The following is an 18,208-nucleotide window of genomic DNA, read 5'->3' on the forward strand; positions in this document are numbered from 1 at the left end:
TAAGGCCTCTCACACTCTGGTGGACGTGATCAAATTCAGGCAATGAATGCAATCAGAGGGGGATCTGAGTAGTGACTCAGTAGACAACTTATTCTGCAACAACGAACAACCAAACAAACAAAAAAAAAAACCCACTTCACCTACATGGCCACCACACTATGTCTTCACTTCCTGTATGGAAACAGTTAGTTATAACCTATGTAGGTGTATAGAGGTCAGGCATTTCCTTAAGATAGTTAGTACATGATAACACACATACCGTAGATGTGAGGTTAGATTTTCTTTTACAATATATAGGTATATATATATATGCCATTTTGACCATTTTGAAAGTAAAGATGTAGCTCAGAGTTGAGAAACTTGAAAGGAAGCGACCCCTGATACTCGCTACCGGTAAGTAACAGCTGGTGTTTGGGTCAGGGAAGGAGAGAAACTGCTCCTTTTCTGACACTTTTTCTGGTGTTTTTGTATTTACTTCTAAGATTTTTTCCTTCTACTTACTTTACTACTTGTGACAAATGTTATGTTACAGTCTTTATTATGTTGGGGTGTGATTCTCAGAGGAGCTATACCGTGCTCAGATAGATTCATTGAAATTAATATACTTCAGAAAAGGATCAATTGCCTTTAGAATATTTTCATTCATACTCTATTTCCTGGTTAAAATGTTGTAACCCCCCATTTAAAATTATGTTTGACATTAAAATATATCTGTTATTAGGTGCCATGGAGGGTTTTGCAAGATATTTGGACACCAACAGGATATTTGGTCTGATATGTTGCATGTTCTGGATTTTCTCACCGGCAGGTAAAGTTAATATCCATTTCTCTGACAATGAGTATGAGAAATAGGGACAGTGTGACATTTTGGGAAATACTATGCTAACTTGCTTTTTTGACTATTAACTCCAGACTGTTGTTTTTATGCTTTTTTTTTGTTCTTTTTTTGTTTTTCAGTGTTGATTTTTAAAAAAAATCTTGTTTAACTCAGAAAGAAAGCAAATATTTCCCAATATGTTAAACAGCCAAATATCAAACCATTGAACCTTTCTCTTTCACTCTCAGAGGGGACCACCGTTTCTCAGGTGGTTGGTAGCAGAGTGATCCTGCCCTGTAATTCAAATGGCTCACTCCGCCAGCTGACATGGAAAATGAATGACAGTCGCCTGATCTCCTTCAAACCACCGTCAACCCTAGCACCGAGTGGCAAAGCTAAAGAGTTGGGGATTAATATCTCCCTCTCTGGGGATGAGCTGTACGCACTGGTCATAGAGAGAGCCAACACATCTCACACAGGAAACTACAGCTGCCAGTTTACAACTTCTGAGGGAACAAAGGAACATAATTGGGAGTTGATAATTACAGGTAATGTGCCCTGAATGAAAAGATTAGACTAAACACAAGCATGTTTGGCAACAGTTACAAAGAGGAAGTCAACAGGATGTGACATAGACAAAATGGAGTGAATGTACATTTATTGAAGATGACAGAGGCATTTACAATTCTGCATACTACCTGTACAAACAGTGAACACACCTTGATAATACAGAGTAAAACCACCACCAACAGACTTATTTATCTTAGCAGCTCAGTCAACCCCTGACATTTGCATACTGTCCAACGGCAGAATCTCTGAGGGTAGTTCAGACTGTAGATTGACGGCCTTGATGACTTTACAAGAGCCTGTTCAAACTTGAAAACATCCTTAAATTTCCAGATGAAATGACCAACAGTGACCTTCATGTTGCATTGTATAACTAGGCGTTGTGGGCTACATGTAATTGCTGTGTGTATTTTGAGAAACCAAAATGCATGATAGCACCACACCCTTCATAAACCAGTCAGTGTAGCCTACACACATGTTGAATTTTACTGCATGTTGAATAAAGATACATTTCATCTAGTAAAATAACTTATGTCTTTTTTTTATTTTTTTTTATTTTATTTCCCAGTGAATGAAGGACCTGAAAACTGGAGTAAGTCAGTAATCGCTATAGCAGCTGCTGTACCATCTGCTTGTATCCTGATCTTTATAATTGCTTGGGTCATCTTGCGAAGAATCTACAATCAGCAAGCAGAGTAAGTTGCTCACAGTCATTTGTTGACATATGCCTATAGGTCATGTGGCTAATGTTGTTATAATGCAAGATTATAATATATACAAAATGTCACTTGCCTTTGCAGGAACAGCAACCAGTCTCGCACTGCAGAAATGGTAAATACAAATTATCATTATACCAACTCTGCATTTGAGAAAGCTGTGACATTCAATGCTTAATTCGTAACAGTAATTTCTTCTCCATTCTTGTTCATTCAATAGCAAGAGCAACCAGAGGACATCTACGAGAACTGCCTAGAAATTGATGTCAGACGACAACAAAGACGTCAGACACCTCAGCATTTCAAGCCCACAGCTCAATGATATTTGTGCTGAAAGGGAAGGAAGATGCCAACAGGATATGAGAACTGGAACTCTGTGGTAAATGTGTAAAAACAAAACACACACCTACCTGCCTACACATTAAAGGGAAATACTGCAAGTCCGGTCGCTTTACAGCTGTTTTGCTAACCCTCCTCAGACAGTCAGTCAGAAAATGTATTGCCATGTCAACAAGTAACAAGGAATTTGTCTTGGTTTGCTCTCTAATACATACAATACAAACACCACATGAGAAATACAGAATAACAGGGGCCAGTATAAATTACAAATTACAAAGGACAGTGCCCAGCGACATCATGTACAGTTTAGGTGCAAAGTGCAGTGCTTAGTGCGAATCAGTGTAAGTTCATGAGTCTAATATGTGCATTTGTTTTCAATAAAGCCAGCGAGAAAGCGAACGGTGGATAACGTTATTTATCATATGCGGTACGATGGGTATATTTGTTAAGTCTTATCGGACATATACAAGAGATTATACGTTATGGGGCGTGTTCGGTTGCGGTGCTACAAAGACAAGAGCTGGGACACCGGGTCGGAGACTCTCATCTTGCCGGGTTGGTTTTCAGCCAAGACGCTAGGAGGAAGGCAGAGAGCCTCCATTCTTCCTCTTAACAAGTTACAAATCATTTATATTTAACCTTCACATAGTTGTCACATAGGTCCTCTTTAAAGCTGTACAGAAAAGAAAATAGAATTTGAGCCCACTGTGGGTCCTAACATTAGTGTAATAACTCATCTACTGTATCAGACGATGTGCAAAATTCAATTTTCGAGTAAATCCGGGATACACACACACACACACACCGAGCTCGGCCTCGCCCCAAGCATTGAATATCCCGCCTGTTCGATAATGACCGATCAAATTCGTTTTCCTTACTCGGGCATTTCTGAACACCTCATTAATCATGTGTCATATAAATCTCATTTAAAGGAGCTGTTTGCAGGTTTGCTTGAGTTATTATTTTCATCACCTGGCCTCCGAAAGTCGCTAGCTTGTTAGCACCCTCGGATAACCAGAACCAGAGAGCTGCTTTCTTCCCTTCTACGTAAATGAAGTTTGATGCTGAAATCACAATGTTTCTTCTTGACTTGTAAGTAAGCAGATGTTAAAGTGAGTGTTGGTTAGTTTATGTAGTGATACTATCAAAACTGACAAATAGCTCCTTTAAAGCTGCATCTGATGTTTGCCTGAGGTTATAGTAAATGCATCATAAGACATCTAGTTTAACATATATCACTGGTCTAAGCAGAGCTCCAGTTTCTGCTCATTTCCAGTTGAATTATCAGTGATTATTGTGTTTCAAAGGAGTTTAAATTGAAAGCAACTGGACTTAGTTATTTGTCTAGGAAGACATTTCACCTCTCATCCAAGAGGCTTCATCAGTTCTTGTAGCATCTGACCAGGCTGGGACTGGTCCAACTATCTGGTGTGGAGACTCACTATTTAACCTCTTGTGTGGGCGTTCACAAGGGCTTTCAATTTAACCTCCTTTGAAATACTATAACCTGGAAAAATGAGAATATGCACCGGCTTAGTGATTATTGTGATAATAATCTAGTAGGGGAGAGGTAAATTGAGCATAGGAGCAATTTGATTCGCCACTTGTTGCTAAGAACCATAAGAAAGCATGTGACCAAATATTTAGGAGGAAAACATAATTTCATGGAGTCTGTGAAGGTAAGAACCACAGTGGTTCGACATTTATGTCCAAAAATCAAATTTTCCCTCTTGAAAGTGAATTCAGTCGATCATAAGTTTCATGAGAATTGTGTTCAGACCAAAAGATATATACAAATTAGTTTTATACATGAGCTGTGGCATCTACGAGCTACAACATGAGGTAGTAAACCGAGCATGTAGCCTACTGTTTCAGCTGTGGGGAGGAACTTAATGAGTGTATTTGTCTGTATATGTCCAAATTATTAAAGCAGGATTCTGGATGTTTATGATTACAGTACAGTCCTGAAAACATTCAAAGCTGTTTATGGTGAGCCAATATTTACATTCAAAGAGAAAGATGAGGGATTCTTCCCAGGATAAGATGTAATTGCAAACCTCACAGCAGGTTCGAGCAGTTTGTGTTCCCTAGAAACCTGGACATAACAGAACAGTTATGTTTACACTCATTCTATTTGTTTGCAGTGATGCACAACATCCTGAAATATATGAAGATATATTAGTGCGCAACAAAACTATAATTGTCTTCCTGAATATGAAAAGTGGTACATTTTACCCGACTCTCCCCTACTTTCTTGTGTGGAGGCAGACCGGAGAACAAGAGATGAATTATAGATGGGAAAATCAAACACTGCCAGCAAATATTGTTTTATGATAGCAGCCTTCAGGCCTCCAGAGAACATATTGTAGCTCTGTCAGTTGTGGTCTTAACTGTCATAAATGCCTAAAATAACCACGATCACTCAGGAAAACCACAATGTATCTGGCTGAGCTGGTGTGAAATGGGTGGTACCTGAACTCAACACACTGTCAGTTTAGGTCAATTTAGAATATGAAATGTGAACTCTCCGTTATATGACATGTTCACTCTTGTTTTTAATTAAAATCAGTACGAAAAACATTGCATGTCTTAATTTCTTTAGTTCATAAGTTGGAGACAAACAGCTGAGGTTAATGGGTTCATGTATATTCAGTAGAGCTCAGACTCTTTGTGATGATGGTTAATTCGGTATTATGCTTCCATAAAGTCGAGGGATTCAGGGGACAGATGATTACAAAACAAACAGATGAAGTCAAAATTGAGATGTACCTGTGCTTTAGTTTCACCCCAAAACAACTTATACTACACGTCCCATAATGCTCATTCTAATGTCCTTGTTACTTTCTTTGAAATCCCACAGCTTCAGGCACCCATTAAAGGTTTTTAACCACTAGCAGCACTCTGGAGCAAGAGTGGCATAAAATTATATTTATTTCACATCATAAGACTGAAACAGAGTTAAAGCCAAGTCATACTTCCTGGCATGTTGCAAGAGTTTGCATGTTTTAAGTCTGGTCTTAAGTCTTAAGACTGATTCCACGGGACTCGTCTTGTGATGACTGTTATACCGTAGTTCCCGTGGTCAAAACCAAGACTGTTTAATAAATAAAAGGATTGGACAAACCAGCCCCTGAATATCTGAAACACTGTGTGGGAAATGGTGGGAAACTATTCCAACTATTCTAATCAGTTTAACACTGCAGATTAGGTATCAAGGCTTTGTGTGAGTAGACACTGTAAATGCATAAGATATTTGAGTGCAGAGAGGTTGAGGTATTTGGGATATTTATTAAACTCAAACCAGATTAAAAAGGCAAAGAATGAAAAGATAAGCACTACAAACAACATTATAGGAGCAAATAAATAAAAGATAAATAAAATAAAATAACATAAAACATAAAATAGAAAAGAAGATAATAAAAACATGTCTTTATCCAAAAATGATAACACAAAATATCTACCAAAAATGTTATCATAATAACACATAGGACTTCAGTCATAATTTTGGATGGGTCAGCGCTGGCTTGTACTGTATGAGATGAGGTAAAGCTAGACTTATTTCTTTCTTCCTTTTCAAACCTATAAATTACAGTACAACTATAAGCATCAATCCCATATTGCCAAAACTGAGTTCAGGTGTTTTTTTTTAATGCAAATTTACATTTACATTTATTTTATAATCATACAAATTATCTGAACCCTCTTCATTTTTAATTCAAACTTCTTCAAATAGGCTGGCTTTGAATAACTAAGAGGAGGTAAGAAAAAGCCAGCTGACAAGCTTACGTTAAACATCCAAATTTACAACTTCCTCCAGGACTATTTCAAACCAACCAATAAATAGAAATACGTGAAAACCTAACCTCGTCAGATGAGGTGATGAGGCACAAATCCCTAATTTAAGACTTCAGAGTAACATATTTTAGGCTGCAATACAAAAAAATATTGTAATGTTACTTTTTTCACCAAGATGGGGAGTGTCTTTCATTTTAATAGTGGGGTGTGGGAAACAGATTTAATTTATTGTCAAATATTTTCATTTTGAATTTCTAATTTTCTCTTGATTGTTTATGTTTTGAAATTAAAGGTTGCTTGTGGAGTTTTGGATCATAATTAGTGCTTAAGTGGCACATCATGAGCTTCACTGTCAACTTTTGGGAAAAAACACTATTGGCACTTTATCTTCATCGGAAAGAGATGAATGTGATCTGGACTGTTAGAGAGTGATGGTTTTCATGTGTATATATTTAAGGAGGAATAAGAACTTATTTTTGGCTAATTCAAATGAATATGTAGGCTACTCATGGTCCACTGGCTGTTTGATCAGTGTTCCTACATAGCACTCGCTTGCTCTCTAATATAAGGGAAATAAGCTAATAATAAAATTTAGTGGGTCAGACGCTACACATTTAAAGTCAATCAGCAACAGGGGGCGCTCATGTTTGTGCACAGGACAAGAAAATGAGATATTTCAGAATCCATCTTTTTGTTTTCACCCTGGTAATGCAGCTTTATGGATTTGAGCAGCTGAACGTCTGGAGGAGCTTTAAAGGGAGAGGTGTACTATTGTATGTAACTGTAACATGTAGGTGTTGATGAAGGAGGATTGAAAGAATCAGTAATCTGCTCAAAACCCCACACCCTTAACTGACAGAACAGTACACACACAAAAAAAAAACTATACAACTGAAATGCTGGAAATTATACATCAATGGTCCCTGGAGGATAAATGACACAGCCTCCTCTGAATGTGGAGGAAGTGGAATGAAAAATTGTTTAGATATCCAAAACTGTTTTGATGTGTCATCTTGGGTAACAAACAACATCAGATTGAAATATGATCCCTGGAGGATATATCCTCACTCTAATCGTACCGTAATGTTCTTAGCTTGAAATGAATTAAACAACAGTAAGTAAGTAAGACTGAGTGTAATTATCTGCTAACAGTAGCTATACTAGCCAAAAACGTTGCTAATACATACCAGTAATAATTTAACATATCGTCTTATGATAGCAAGCAACAGTAAAGACACTGTAGTGGAACAAGACACTTCTACCTGGATGCTTCCAGCAGTATAAACCGTAACAAGACTAACTATAAAACAAATCTTCATATTATTCATATTAACCTTCAGTAACCTCAAACATGTCATACTGTAAACATCAACATGAAATACCATTCTTGCTGACTTCAGTCTGCGTTCAGTTATTCCACTGTGTAGACTAATAACATCTACAATGATGATTTTGCAGATACTGTTCTAACAAAAAATAACTACTGCAAAGATAAGGCACAAAGAAATGACCAGCAGGTGAGCGACTAAAATGAAAGAAAAGAAAAGAAAAGAAAAACAAATCTGTATTTTATACAGGAACTTTGGCAGGTTTCAGACCAGCTCAGAGGGAGGCACACTGTAATATGTTCCCATCGCCACACCTTCAGCATTCTCATAGTGCACAGGTGTTAGTGTAAGATAAGAGGGTGGGGGGGGCGGTAAGGGGGCTAAGGGTTGTCGGGGGCATCTTTTAGACACAAGTGTTCTGGTGGCATATGTTTCTGAAACAAGTCCCTGGGATTCCTCATGCCTGAGCTGTCGTTATGCTGAAGCCTGTGGTCCAGAGACTTAAACTGGACCAAATTAAAGCAATGTAACTTTTTCTTTTTTTTGTTTTGTTGTTGCCTTGTTTAGAATTCGTTTTAACTTTGTTTCATAGGTTGTCTTTTCCCTTAAGAAACAGACTTTAAAATCTGACGCAAAGGCACAAGTATCTCTCAACAGCCAATGTTGTTAACACAGAATTATCATGGATATTAAAAACAGCAAACCAATTTGTATTAGTGTTGAAATTTCTGTTTTTAGCTTATTCCTTCTTTAGTGTACTTCTATTTGCATGTGTTCACTTAGACAAGTGCAATATTATCAGACTTTCATTACATAAAATTTTGAGTAGTAAAAGCTCAATTTTTATAAATAAATTGAAACATTAAGTGATTTCTTGACCATGCACTGAGGTGTGGTGGTGGGGGGGATTTCTTGTGTGCTGCACAAAAAACATGCATGCTCTGATAAAGCTGTTGGCAGGAACACATCCAGGAATCAGCTGCCCAGAGTTTCCTTTAACCTCTCAAACACATTGGTCTGTGGGTTGCAACTGCCTCCAACACATGCTGGGCCTGACATCGGGTGAGTGGGTTTAAGGGGTTAAAGTAATACATTTGTTAAAAATAGCAACAAGTGTATAAACTGGACCTTACTGGAACTCTAACTGCAGCAAGACAAGGCACACCCAAAATGCAAATTTTAACTAACAGCCGTGGGATTTCAACTGACATACACCACATGGATTATTGCATCTGTTGCAGCATACCGTATGCAGGATAATGCCTATTTGAGGTGCAGCAGTGTAACACTCGATGATGTTGTTCCATCGATCACGTCAATCCCTAAGCAAGACAATCCAAAACACCTCATTACAAGGAGACATCATATCAAATGAGCTCCCAAAGATTTTTTAGGAGCATCAGCAGATTTGTTAAAGATCATTATAAAAAAAAAAATACAACTGACAAAAAACTGCTGAAACTTTGTCATAACCTCCAATTGTTATTTAACTCATTGAGTGCCAGCCCTTTTATAAAATGGTCAGTGCCATGTGCCAGCGTTTCGGGGCATTTTGAGTAATATTTCAAGACCCACAGAATATTTTGTACTATGACTCTGAAAACACCAAATAGCTCAAAGGAAAGAGGAGACTCTCTATTTAACTAGGGAAATATTTGTTTGTTTGTACCTTGTTCCATTCTTGATTTATCTTAAGTTGAATAGAGCCTGGTTGCACCAAAAACACCACTTTTTTTCTAGAAAGCTGAGAAAAATGCATTTTTGTGAAAGAGAGTCTCTCAAGAAAAACAGTGATTTATCCGTTTTAGTTTTGGCTTCAAAAACATGTAAGACATCTGAAAATTTCATTTCACGTGTTTTTTCATTGTACAAAAAAAACAAACAAAAAATAAACAAACAACTAAAATACAACAAGTAGGAGTCCTACTCTGCAGAGTGATACCTGCTCTCCTACTTCCCCTGTAGTTGCTTCCCCCTCACCCGCTCCTAACCCCCCCCCCCCTCCTCCCCCCTCCCTGCCCCTCTCCTACTTCTCCTCCTGCTGCATCCCCTCATCTCTGAAGTAGGGAGGGAGACGTTGTGGCGTCTTCAGCCTCTCTGCTGGACGCGGCCGCGGCAGCGACGCACCGCGCTGATCTCTCGGTTCGTCGTCACATCGGTTTCAGACAGCAACCGGTGAAACTGACTCTGCGATCCGCTTTCGCTTCGGCATTTTGGTGCTGATCATCTAGATCAGTTTAGCTTTCCTGCCTCCTCCGATCACTTGTTCCAGGCTCTGCCCGTCGTTTTTCTCTAGAAATAGAAACTTTTTCCAACTTTTTCATCTCCGTACCGATCGCACTTGCGTTCTTCTTCTTCACTTCTTGCTCTGATCTACGTTCTTCTTCGTTCTACGCATCCCAGAAGCCCCAAAATTACTGAGTGTGCGCGACAGCGCCCCGGACCGCAGAAAACTGCGTTTGACGTATGCACATCAATGGCACTCAAGCGTTGGATTTTGATTGACATATACGTCAATGGCACTCAATGAGTTAAGGGACATAATGAAATATTTATGAAATGAAAGAGCCAAATCGAAGTTCACTAAAATTAGTACGCATGCATTTCTACCTATGTTGCGGCTTCAGCAACACTCGGCGTTTCAGATTCATCTGAACATGTTCGGAGTCGGCCTTCCCGCCTCTCCGCTTCTGTGCCTTCATTTCTAAACAATAAACCATCAGTTAATATATTACAAAAAAATACATGTAATACTCAGGACAATTATAAGCAGTACCTTACCTTTGCAATTTCCTCCTGGGTAGATCAAAGTCCCAATCCTTGGATTTGTAAATGTAGCAAAATGCTGAAATACCGACGACGTTCAGGATAAACAAAATGGAAAATAGGGTCTTCCAAGCTGTGCAGGACCCTGTAAGGAGAACGCCAGAAAGAGGAATATAGTTATTGAGAAATAAATGGCTGCAGTGCCAGTATATCAAACAGTGATGCAGTCCAGTACAACAGCACTGTGATTATCCCAATTACCTGCTCATCACCAGTAGTAACTCACTGGTGCAACATCTACGGTAATGACAAAAGATTTCCCTCAAGAGTTGGAGACCAAAACAGAGTCTTGGACTTTTGTGCAATAGGTGGCTGGAGACATGCCTCCAACTCAGTGATAAAGTTGTAAGTTGATAGTTGAATAGTTTAACAAAAACAACAAAATATTAATATCTGAAAACTTGAATCTTTCAACAAAAACATCTGAAAAGCACATCACAGTAGTTGCGTCACTTTTTGTGTCATGATTCAGTCAATCGAACACACAGATACGTGATATCACTGTTATCACTGCGTCCATGGCAACATGTTTCCTTTTTGGTGAAAAGTTTATATATCTGTTCTGAAATCAGCCGAGTTGCAGTCACTGCTGAAACTCATAGTTTGTCAAACTGACAGTATGTCCATGTTTTTGACTTAGTTGCAATTTTGATTATATTTACTGAGTGCAGCTGTGAAGTTTTAAGTTTGAAATATTCATCCATTGTACAGATTACATTCTCCCAACCTCCTGGTGAGCTACTAGCCTCCACGTATTTATCCGTGGTGGCTCAGTGCCATTAAACCTCTTTAGTAGTCTACCAGGGAACAGGAAGTTTGATCTGTCTCACCTCAGTGGAAATGCTTCCCTTATCTGTCCTCACATGCACTCTGCTACAACAGCCAAAAGCGTCAGCTATAAAGAAGGTCTCTTCATACGTTTCTGGTATGTTGAAATATTGTAGTAACATGTACAAGTGCTGGTATTTACCGGCCATTTCAATGCATCTTGTCTCACGTTTCACATTATATTTGGTTAACTTCCATCAAACCATGCAGTTAGTGCCTTAGTAGGCCTTTTTTTTCATGTCCTGACAGGCCCTGAATTAGAAAATAGCCTGAGAAATAACCACGGCCGCATGACATGCAACATTTATAAGCGTTTAGTAAGCTTTGTCTAGATCCGTTGTACAGTAGACACAGCATTTTTTGTAAAATGGCTGCGTTGTGTAGCAACCGTCTCCATGGCTCTGTCAGCTGCAGGCAGAGCCATTTCTATCACTAAATGGGAGAATTCTTTAGTGATTGAGTGAATTGATCTTTCAGTGCAACCAGAACAGCACTTCTACTCCAGCAGTTAATATCCAAGCTTATCTCCTCAAACAATTAATTATTTATGGGCCTGGGTTAGAACGAAACAAACATCCATAATGGGCTGAAAACACACAAAAAGGTTATAGTAAGTGCAAAAACGTGGACAACTTTCTGAGAAACCCACAAACACATGCAGTTAGCACATCACCTGAATTGTGCAGATGGAGGTAAACACGGCCACTCCCATGTTGATTAGATGCCTCACATTTGTAGAGGCCATCCTTGCTAGCAATGTCCAGTGTTGAGCCCTGTACAGGAGCTGCAGATGATGACTGGTCAGGCCTGAAGCAGAAAAACAAGACAGTTCAGTAACCAGACTAAACTGGCAGCAACAGAGCAGAAACAAACATTGACAGGTCATTCTTTCCTCTACTCAATATCCTCGCTCTAAAACGGTCTCCTCCACACAATTTTCCAAATGGCTGCTTAGTCTGGAAAACCCCTTATCCTCCCACAGGCAGGGCTGTTCAAGTCACTGAACTTAATAATCAACAAACTTGTGTGTGGACACTACTTGTGTGTGCGGCATCAGCAATGTGAATTCCCATTCCCGCATGTTGTGCTGTTGAATCCTAACTCAACACATCACTCTGCCTCTGGATGAGCTGTGACAGTCCTGCAGTTGCTTCTACCGTCACATGAAGGCTCATAGGTTAAGACTGTTTGAACGTTCAACAATGAGGTGAGGATCACAGAAGATCTGTTTCTAATAGCAACACAAAGTTAAAAGAACCTCATGAAAGGCAACTGTTTTTTTTTTTTTTGGCAGGGGAGGATGTTAACATATTTTTAAACCATCTGCTCAGTAAGGTGGTTGATACTGAAAATGCCTGTTCCATATTGTAGTGGCTGGCAGCAGATGGCTCTGAATCATCAGCCTTTGGATTTGAATGAGTGCATTTGCAAAGACACTGGACAAGAAGGACGCCTGTTTTTATACTCTCTTTGACTCTAGGACTTGTCTTTCCCGGTACTTTCCAAAATCTACGGCAGGGGACTCCCGGCTTCCTGTTCATGACTCTCATTTATGAGTCACTTGCACCAGTTTTTATAGTTTAAAAACAACCTGGGAAAATTAAAATTACACTGAAAAATTAAAAGATGAATAACAAGATGTAATAGGTTGAATTAATGGATAAATGACAGAGGTAAGCTATGAGGGGCCATACAAGACATAATTCATTATAGCATTCTCACACACATATATTCTCCATACACATACAGTATATTCTCACCCTTACATGCATATATTCTTACTCTCACGCACATATTCTCCTGCCACACACATATATATTCTCACTCTTACACACATATATTCTCCATCCACTTTCATATATTCTCCTTCCATATATTCTCATTCTCACTCGCATTCATTCATTCTCCTTTCACGTTCATATATTCTCACTCACATACATACATATACATACTTCTCACACATACATTCTCCTTTCACATACATGTATACATGCATTTACACTTACACACGTGCATTCTTTAGTTTCACTCACATACACTCTAACTCTTACATTGATATACTGTGACGTTTACATACTGTATCTACGTATTTGCTCTCATCTTTCTTTGCTTTCACTGATAAGCTCATCCTTAAACAGGAAGTCACTCTCAAACCAGGAAATACATGTGCAAGACTTGCTCAGCTTATCCTAGTTTTGTATTTTTATGCCAATGATGATATTCAAGGTTATCCTGTTTTCTTTTTTGGTGCGGTTTACAGGAAGTACCAGCGAGGATGACATCAGCCTTTTTTTTTTAACAGTGTTAATTGAGCAACTGCAAAGCGAAGCCCCAATTATTTTGTACGTGACAGGCTGTTATGGAAACCTTTATTATCGTGAATCGCGATTATTTACCTGATAAGATTAAAGTTTTCTACTAAACATCTGTGAAAGGTTTATGCCGATCGGCAACCCGATCCCCTGTTGGCTTTCTTTCCAAACAGCGGGTGGGAGCAGCGAAAACACGATGTAGAGTTTAATTTCTATAGACTCTGAATAAGCAGCGAAACACAACGTGGAGTTGAATTAATCAGGACATTCCTCAATGGAAGGGATTTAACTGACGGCGCTCTGAAGTAGCACCGTGTGACCGGACAGATGCAGATGAATTAAGGATGGTAATGGGTCCGACGCCAACATTAAAATGTTTCACAAGACACCAGTGGCATCCTGAAGTGCCCTCCATGCTTATGTTCACCGACAAGACCTGAACATGATTCTGTTTCAGCTTCTCAGCCATTCAGAGTTACAACGAACCCTGCATAGCGCCACCTACTGTATTGGAGTATGTAAACATAAATTACCTGCCCTCCGTTTCATTCACACATACATACATTCTTCTCTTACATACATTCATACTTATGAGAGTGAAAATACATTTATAAGATAAAAATGTATTAATGTGTGAGTAAAAAGTATAAATGTGTGAGTGAAAATATGTGTAAGGAGAATATGTGTGTGTGCCCTAAGTTATTCCACCTAGCCTTTATTTGTGAATGTTAGTCAAGTCTGTGTTTATACAGGTTTTATCAGACCATGCACCAGTGGTAGTCTTTTATTACCCCAGAGGCTGCATCAACATTGGACAGTGTTTGTCTTGTCATCATAAAAAAGGTGAACTAAACCTACTCGGCCAAAATTTTAAGATAACTTGAAAAAGACACGTTGAAGAAACTATTACAACAAAGCAACATTAGAGCACATTCAAAATCATGCAAATTCATGTGGCTTCACTTTGAATGACAAAAAAGCCTTGTCTGTTTTCCAAGAAATTTCGATATTGTGACGACTGTACCTGACTGTTGACCAGGTCAATTTTGAAGGTGGGTTGGATTCAGCCACACAATCAACTGAGTTTTGGGAGGTGTAATTAACGGTTACTTCTCCAGGTGGATCTGCAAGAAACAGAGAGAGAGAATCACAGTCATTGCTGTAGCTGAGAAAGTACTGGTACTATTACAGTATCACAATAAACACAGTATTTGGATCTGCGCGATACAAGCTGATAATAAAACTATGGGCCTCTTTGTTTTAACTTGAACTTGTTAGACTCTGTTCAGCTGCTACAGAAATAACATAATTGTGCATTACAACTGATACATGTATATCCAACATCCATTCACTAAAACAGTTATTATTTACAGTTGAGCTCTCAAGGCTCCTGTTCCTCAGCACACTGAAAGGGTTTTAACAGATCAAGGTGAAGGTTACACATCACACAAGTATGTTTCCGTAACCTAGTAACAACAGATGAGTGAAACTGTATCTGTGATGCTTTCAAGGTTGATGCCTGGAGACCATGTTGATACTGTATCTGCTTCACAGCAGCTGCCAAAATGTAACTGACATTAACTGCCACACCTCTTGCGTGGCAGACCATTTCCCAGACAGGCACTGTAAATGCAGCAAACAAACTAAACCATCTTTAGACGGATCAGAAAGCCAGTTAAGACCTCCAACGACTGTACAAACAGCTGATCAGCACTGCAGTAAACACAACTGAAACCACAATTGTTGTCTGTTCCTGTTATAAGGCCTCAGAGCACAAAGATAAAGACACACCTGTCACCGCCCAGGTGCTGTTCAACTGCTAACATATTGTGCTGGAGGACATAAAAATGAATACAGCTTAAAAATGAAACACATCCAGCAAACATAAAAGTACCTTACACAAAGGCTTAGGGCTCAGTATCTGGGCCAGGACACATCTAAACAGAGCCCAGTGTTTGTTACTGTGGTTTAAAAGGTTACCTCCCAAGCATCATCTCCCTTCAGACATTTCTACATAAGTGGGTGTGAGACGTTCCTCAGAATTATTTTGGTGACAACTGTATGGGTGGGACTCACAAATCGTTGCTTGTGTGCTACTTAGCAGCGTGGGTGAGCTCTGGTATTAACACTTTCACATAAAAATCCACATTTTCCAGTTGTGTTGACATAGAACAGGAACAACCTTTCACCCAATATGAGTAAAGAAACATTACTCTGCCTAGACTGAGTTTAAATATATAAACGGGAATGAAAACAGTCCTGTTCACTATGCAGTGTGTCCTCAGCAAAGTAGTGTTACAGTTTTGCAATACTACAGTACTTGTACAATGCTGCAGTGATGACACAAAAATGATTTCATATTCATTGTGGAGCAACCCTGTCCCAACCCCGTCTCAATGTCGACATTGCAAGTGGGACAAAGGATGGTGAGGCAACATCAGAGAAGCAGCCCAAACAGGCAAATCACTCCAGCCAAGAACAAGCAGGAATCCAGAACCCAACAGGCAAAAGGTCGAATTGAAACCAAGGCCTTGTAGAAGCTTCAAGCCCAAATTAGTTTTTGGCACATCCATGACATTATATCTAGAAAATTTTGACAGAAAAAAACAAACACATGAAATGCAAATCAGACCTCGACAACATTTTGAGACTGTTTAAAATGAAATTCCAGTCTGGTTTCTACAAGTTAATCTCAATCCCGACCCTCTGACCACTGTTCAAACAGTCTTTCATACCATCTTCGTGTGTCACGTGCAATGTGACACACAACAGACATCCATTTGTAATGTTTCTGCAATGCAAAGTTGCAGAAACCGGCAAAGCTATGTCTAAGTCTTCAGCAATGCAATCTAACAACACTAAAGTATGAGGGCAATTTTTTCAACCACAATAAACACTCAAAAAACAATCAAATATCTATGGTACATGACTCAAATCCTTATGACACACCACTGAACTCATAAACTTTACAGTATAAACCGGTATAAACCGTATAAACTTTGTGTTTTTGCATGTTATCACTCACCTCAGACAGCCGAACTCTGAAACATCCTGGAAAGACATTACTAAGCTAGCGCAGAGCGCCTTCTCCCCGGCCACAGAAACAAACACTTTTTCCTTGTTGTGATGATTTCTTTACAAAAATAAACGGTGGAGCAGTGCAGTGGTAATGTCCAAAATATCTCTGACCGTTTGTTCTCTGCTGCACTTTTGGTTAATGACGTTACTTTGCTAAATTGTAAATTGTCTCATCTGTGTTTATTCTGGAACGCGCCTTATAAGGAAGGTCTGTATTCACTTGGACCATGTGACTCCCCTGATATGGTCTGTTTTGCTGCTTCAGAACAAAACCATGTGGAAAAGTAACTATTTTTATACTCACAGTGGACTTGTATGGTGACAGGCAGTGTTTTCTCTTTGGGTAGCGCCGGAGTAGTGATAACACACTGGACTTGACCACCGTTGATTTCTCTGGTAGGAACCCCCCACAGTGAGCTCACTGTGGTGGTCGTATCGTTGACATTTAGCATGGGGTCGTTTGTTGCTCTCACTTCTTCTACCAGAGAATCAGTTTTCCACGTCACCACGGCAGCAGGCTTGGACCCAGCAGCTGTGCAGGTAGCTAAGGAAACCTCTTCATCCCCCACAACAGGAACATTAGCTTCCACGTGTGTGTCCGGAGGCACTAAGGGATTATTGCACACAAATAAACATCAACATGTAAGCAAGAGGGTCAAAACAAAAACACTTCTCTCACAATCACTCACTGAAGATGTTGCAGTATACCGAGGATATTTAGATTTATCTCAGCGTGCTGATTTCCAGAAGGGAACAAAGTGAAGATGCAGGTGTAGACGCCTTCATCCAGCAATGTGACGTTAGATAACTTGAGAGATCCATCCTTCTCAGCCAAGTTTCCAGCAAATTTAAATCGATCATCTTTTCCATTGACGTACTTTGGTCCGCCTTCAGTCAGAATTGTATAAAAATTGTCATTCTTAGGTTTTCCTCTTGTCTTCCTCTGCCATGAGATCTGGGTGAGGTCCTCAGTGCCGTCGATGAGTTTGCAGGGTAAAACTGTGGTCTCTGTAATCACCACAGTCTGGTCTCCTCCTATCACCTTAGCTGTAAGAGGCATAACAACCCATCAGTCCCTTATAAGGCAAAAGCCACATGTGCATTAACTATAATTATTATTGTCTGTAGATTTTTGTTGACATTGTGGAGCCTTCCTAGCCCATTTATTTTTCATGAACTGGTAAAGTTGAGTTGAGTTGGTAATCACAAACATGACTGGTAATTTCAGCTCGACAAGGTCTTCAATGTTTTTCCTTGCTTCACAGATACAAAGGAGGGTCTGCTATTAATGGTTAATAAATGCACAACCACAACTGGAACACAGGAGGATGAACATGTACAGAAATATCTACAAGAACCATATGGCTGTAACCACCACTGAGCTCATTACCACAGTGTATTTTTTTAAATTATGTACATTTCCCGTAAACCCATTCCTTGAATTATTGCAATCAGTTAATAAGTGTAACTCTTTAAAGGTGTTCAGAAACGGCCGTTTGTCCTGTTTGTTGCGCCTCCTTCTACGAGTTTCCACGAGTTGTTGCACTAGTTTACCCGAGTAAAGAAAACAAATTTGATTGGTCGTTATCGAGCGGTGGGATA

General features: G+C 39.4%; 1 protein-coding gene and 1 long non-coding RNA gene across 2 annotated transcripts; one reads left to right on the forward strand and one right to left on the reverse strand.

Annotated features, from left to right (window-relative positions):
- Positions 1–197: 197 nt before the first annotated feature.
- On the forward strand, positions 198–2,768 carry LOC311004483. Its single transcript, XR_014596310.1, has 4 exons — positions 198–393; positions 722–808; positions 1,066–1,365; positions 1,953–2,768. It is a non-coding gene; the product is annotated as an uncharacterized lncRNA (long non-coding RNA).
- A 7,128-nt stretch (positions 2,769–9,896) lies between these two features.
- On the reverse strand, positions 9,897–17,666 carry LOC311004815 (nectin-4; the record flags this gene model as incomplete). Its single annotated transcript, XM_083996984.1, has 6 exons — positions 9,897–10,266; positions 10,344–10,473; positions 11,890–12,023; positions 14,553–14,652; positions 16,911–17,213; positions 17,315–17,666. The coding sequence occupies 6 exons, from the start codon at positions 17,664–17,666 to the stop codon at positions 10,173–10,175; spliced, it is 1,113 nt and encodes a 370-aa protein (XP_083853110.1). The 3' UTR covers positions 9,897–10,172.
- Between the last annotated feature and the right edge of the window lie 542 nt (positions 17,667–18,208).

The sequence above is a fragment of the Trachurus trachurus genome (assembly GCF_905171665.1).
Source record: "Trachurus trachurus genome assembly, chromosome: 21".
Lineage (NCBI taxonomy): Eukaryota > Metazoa > Chordata > Actinopteri > Carangiformes > Carangidae > Trachurus > Trachurus trachurus.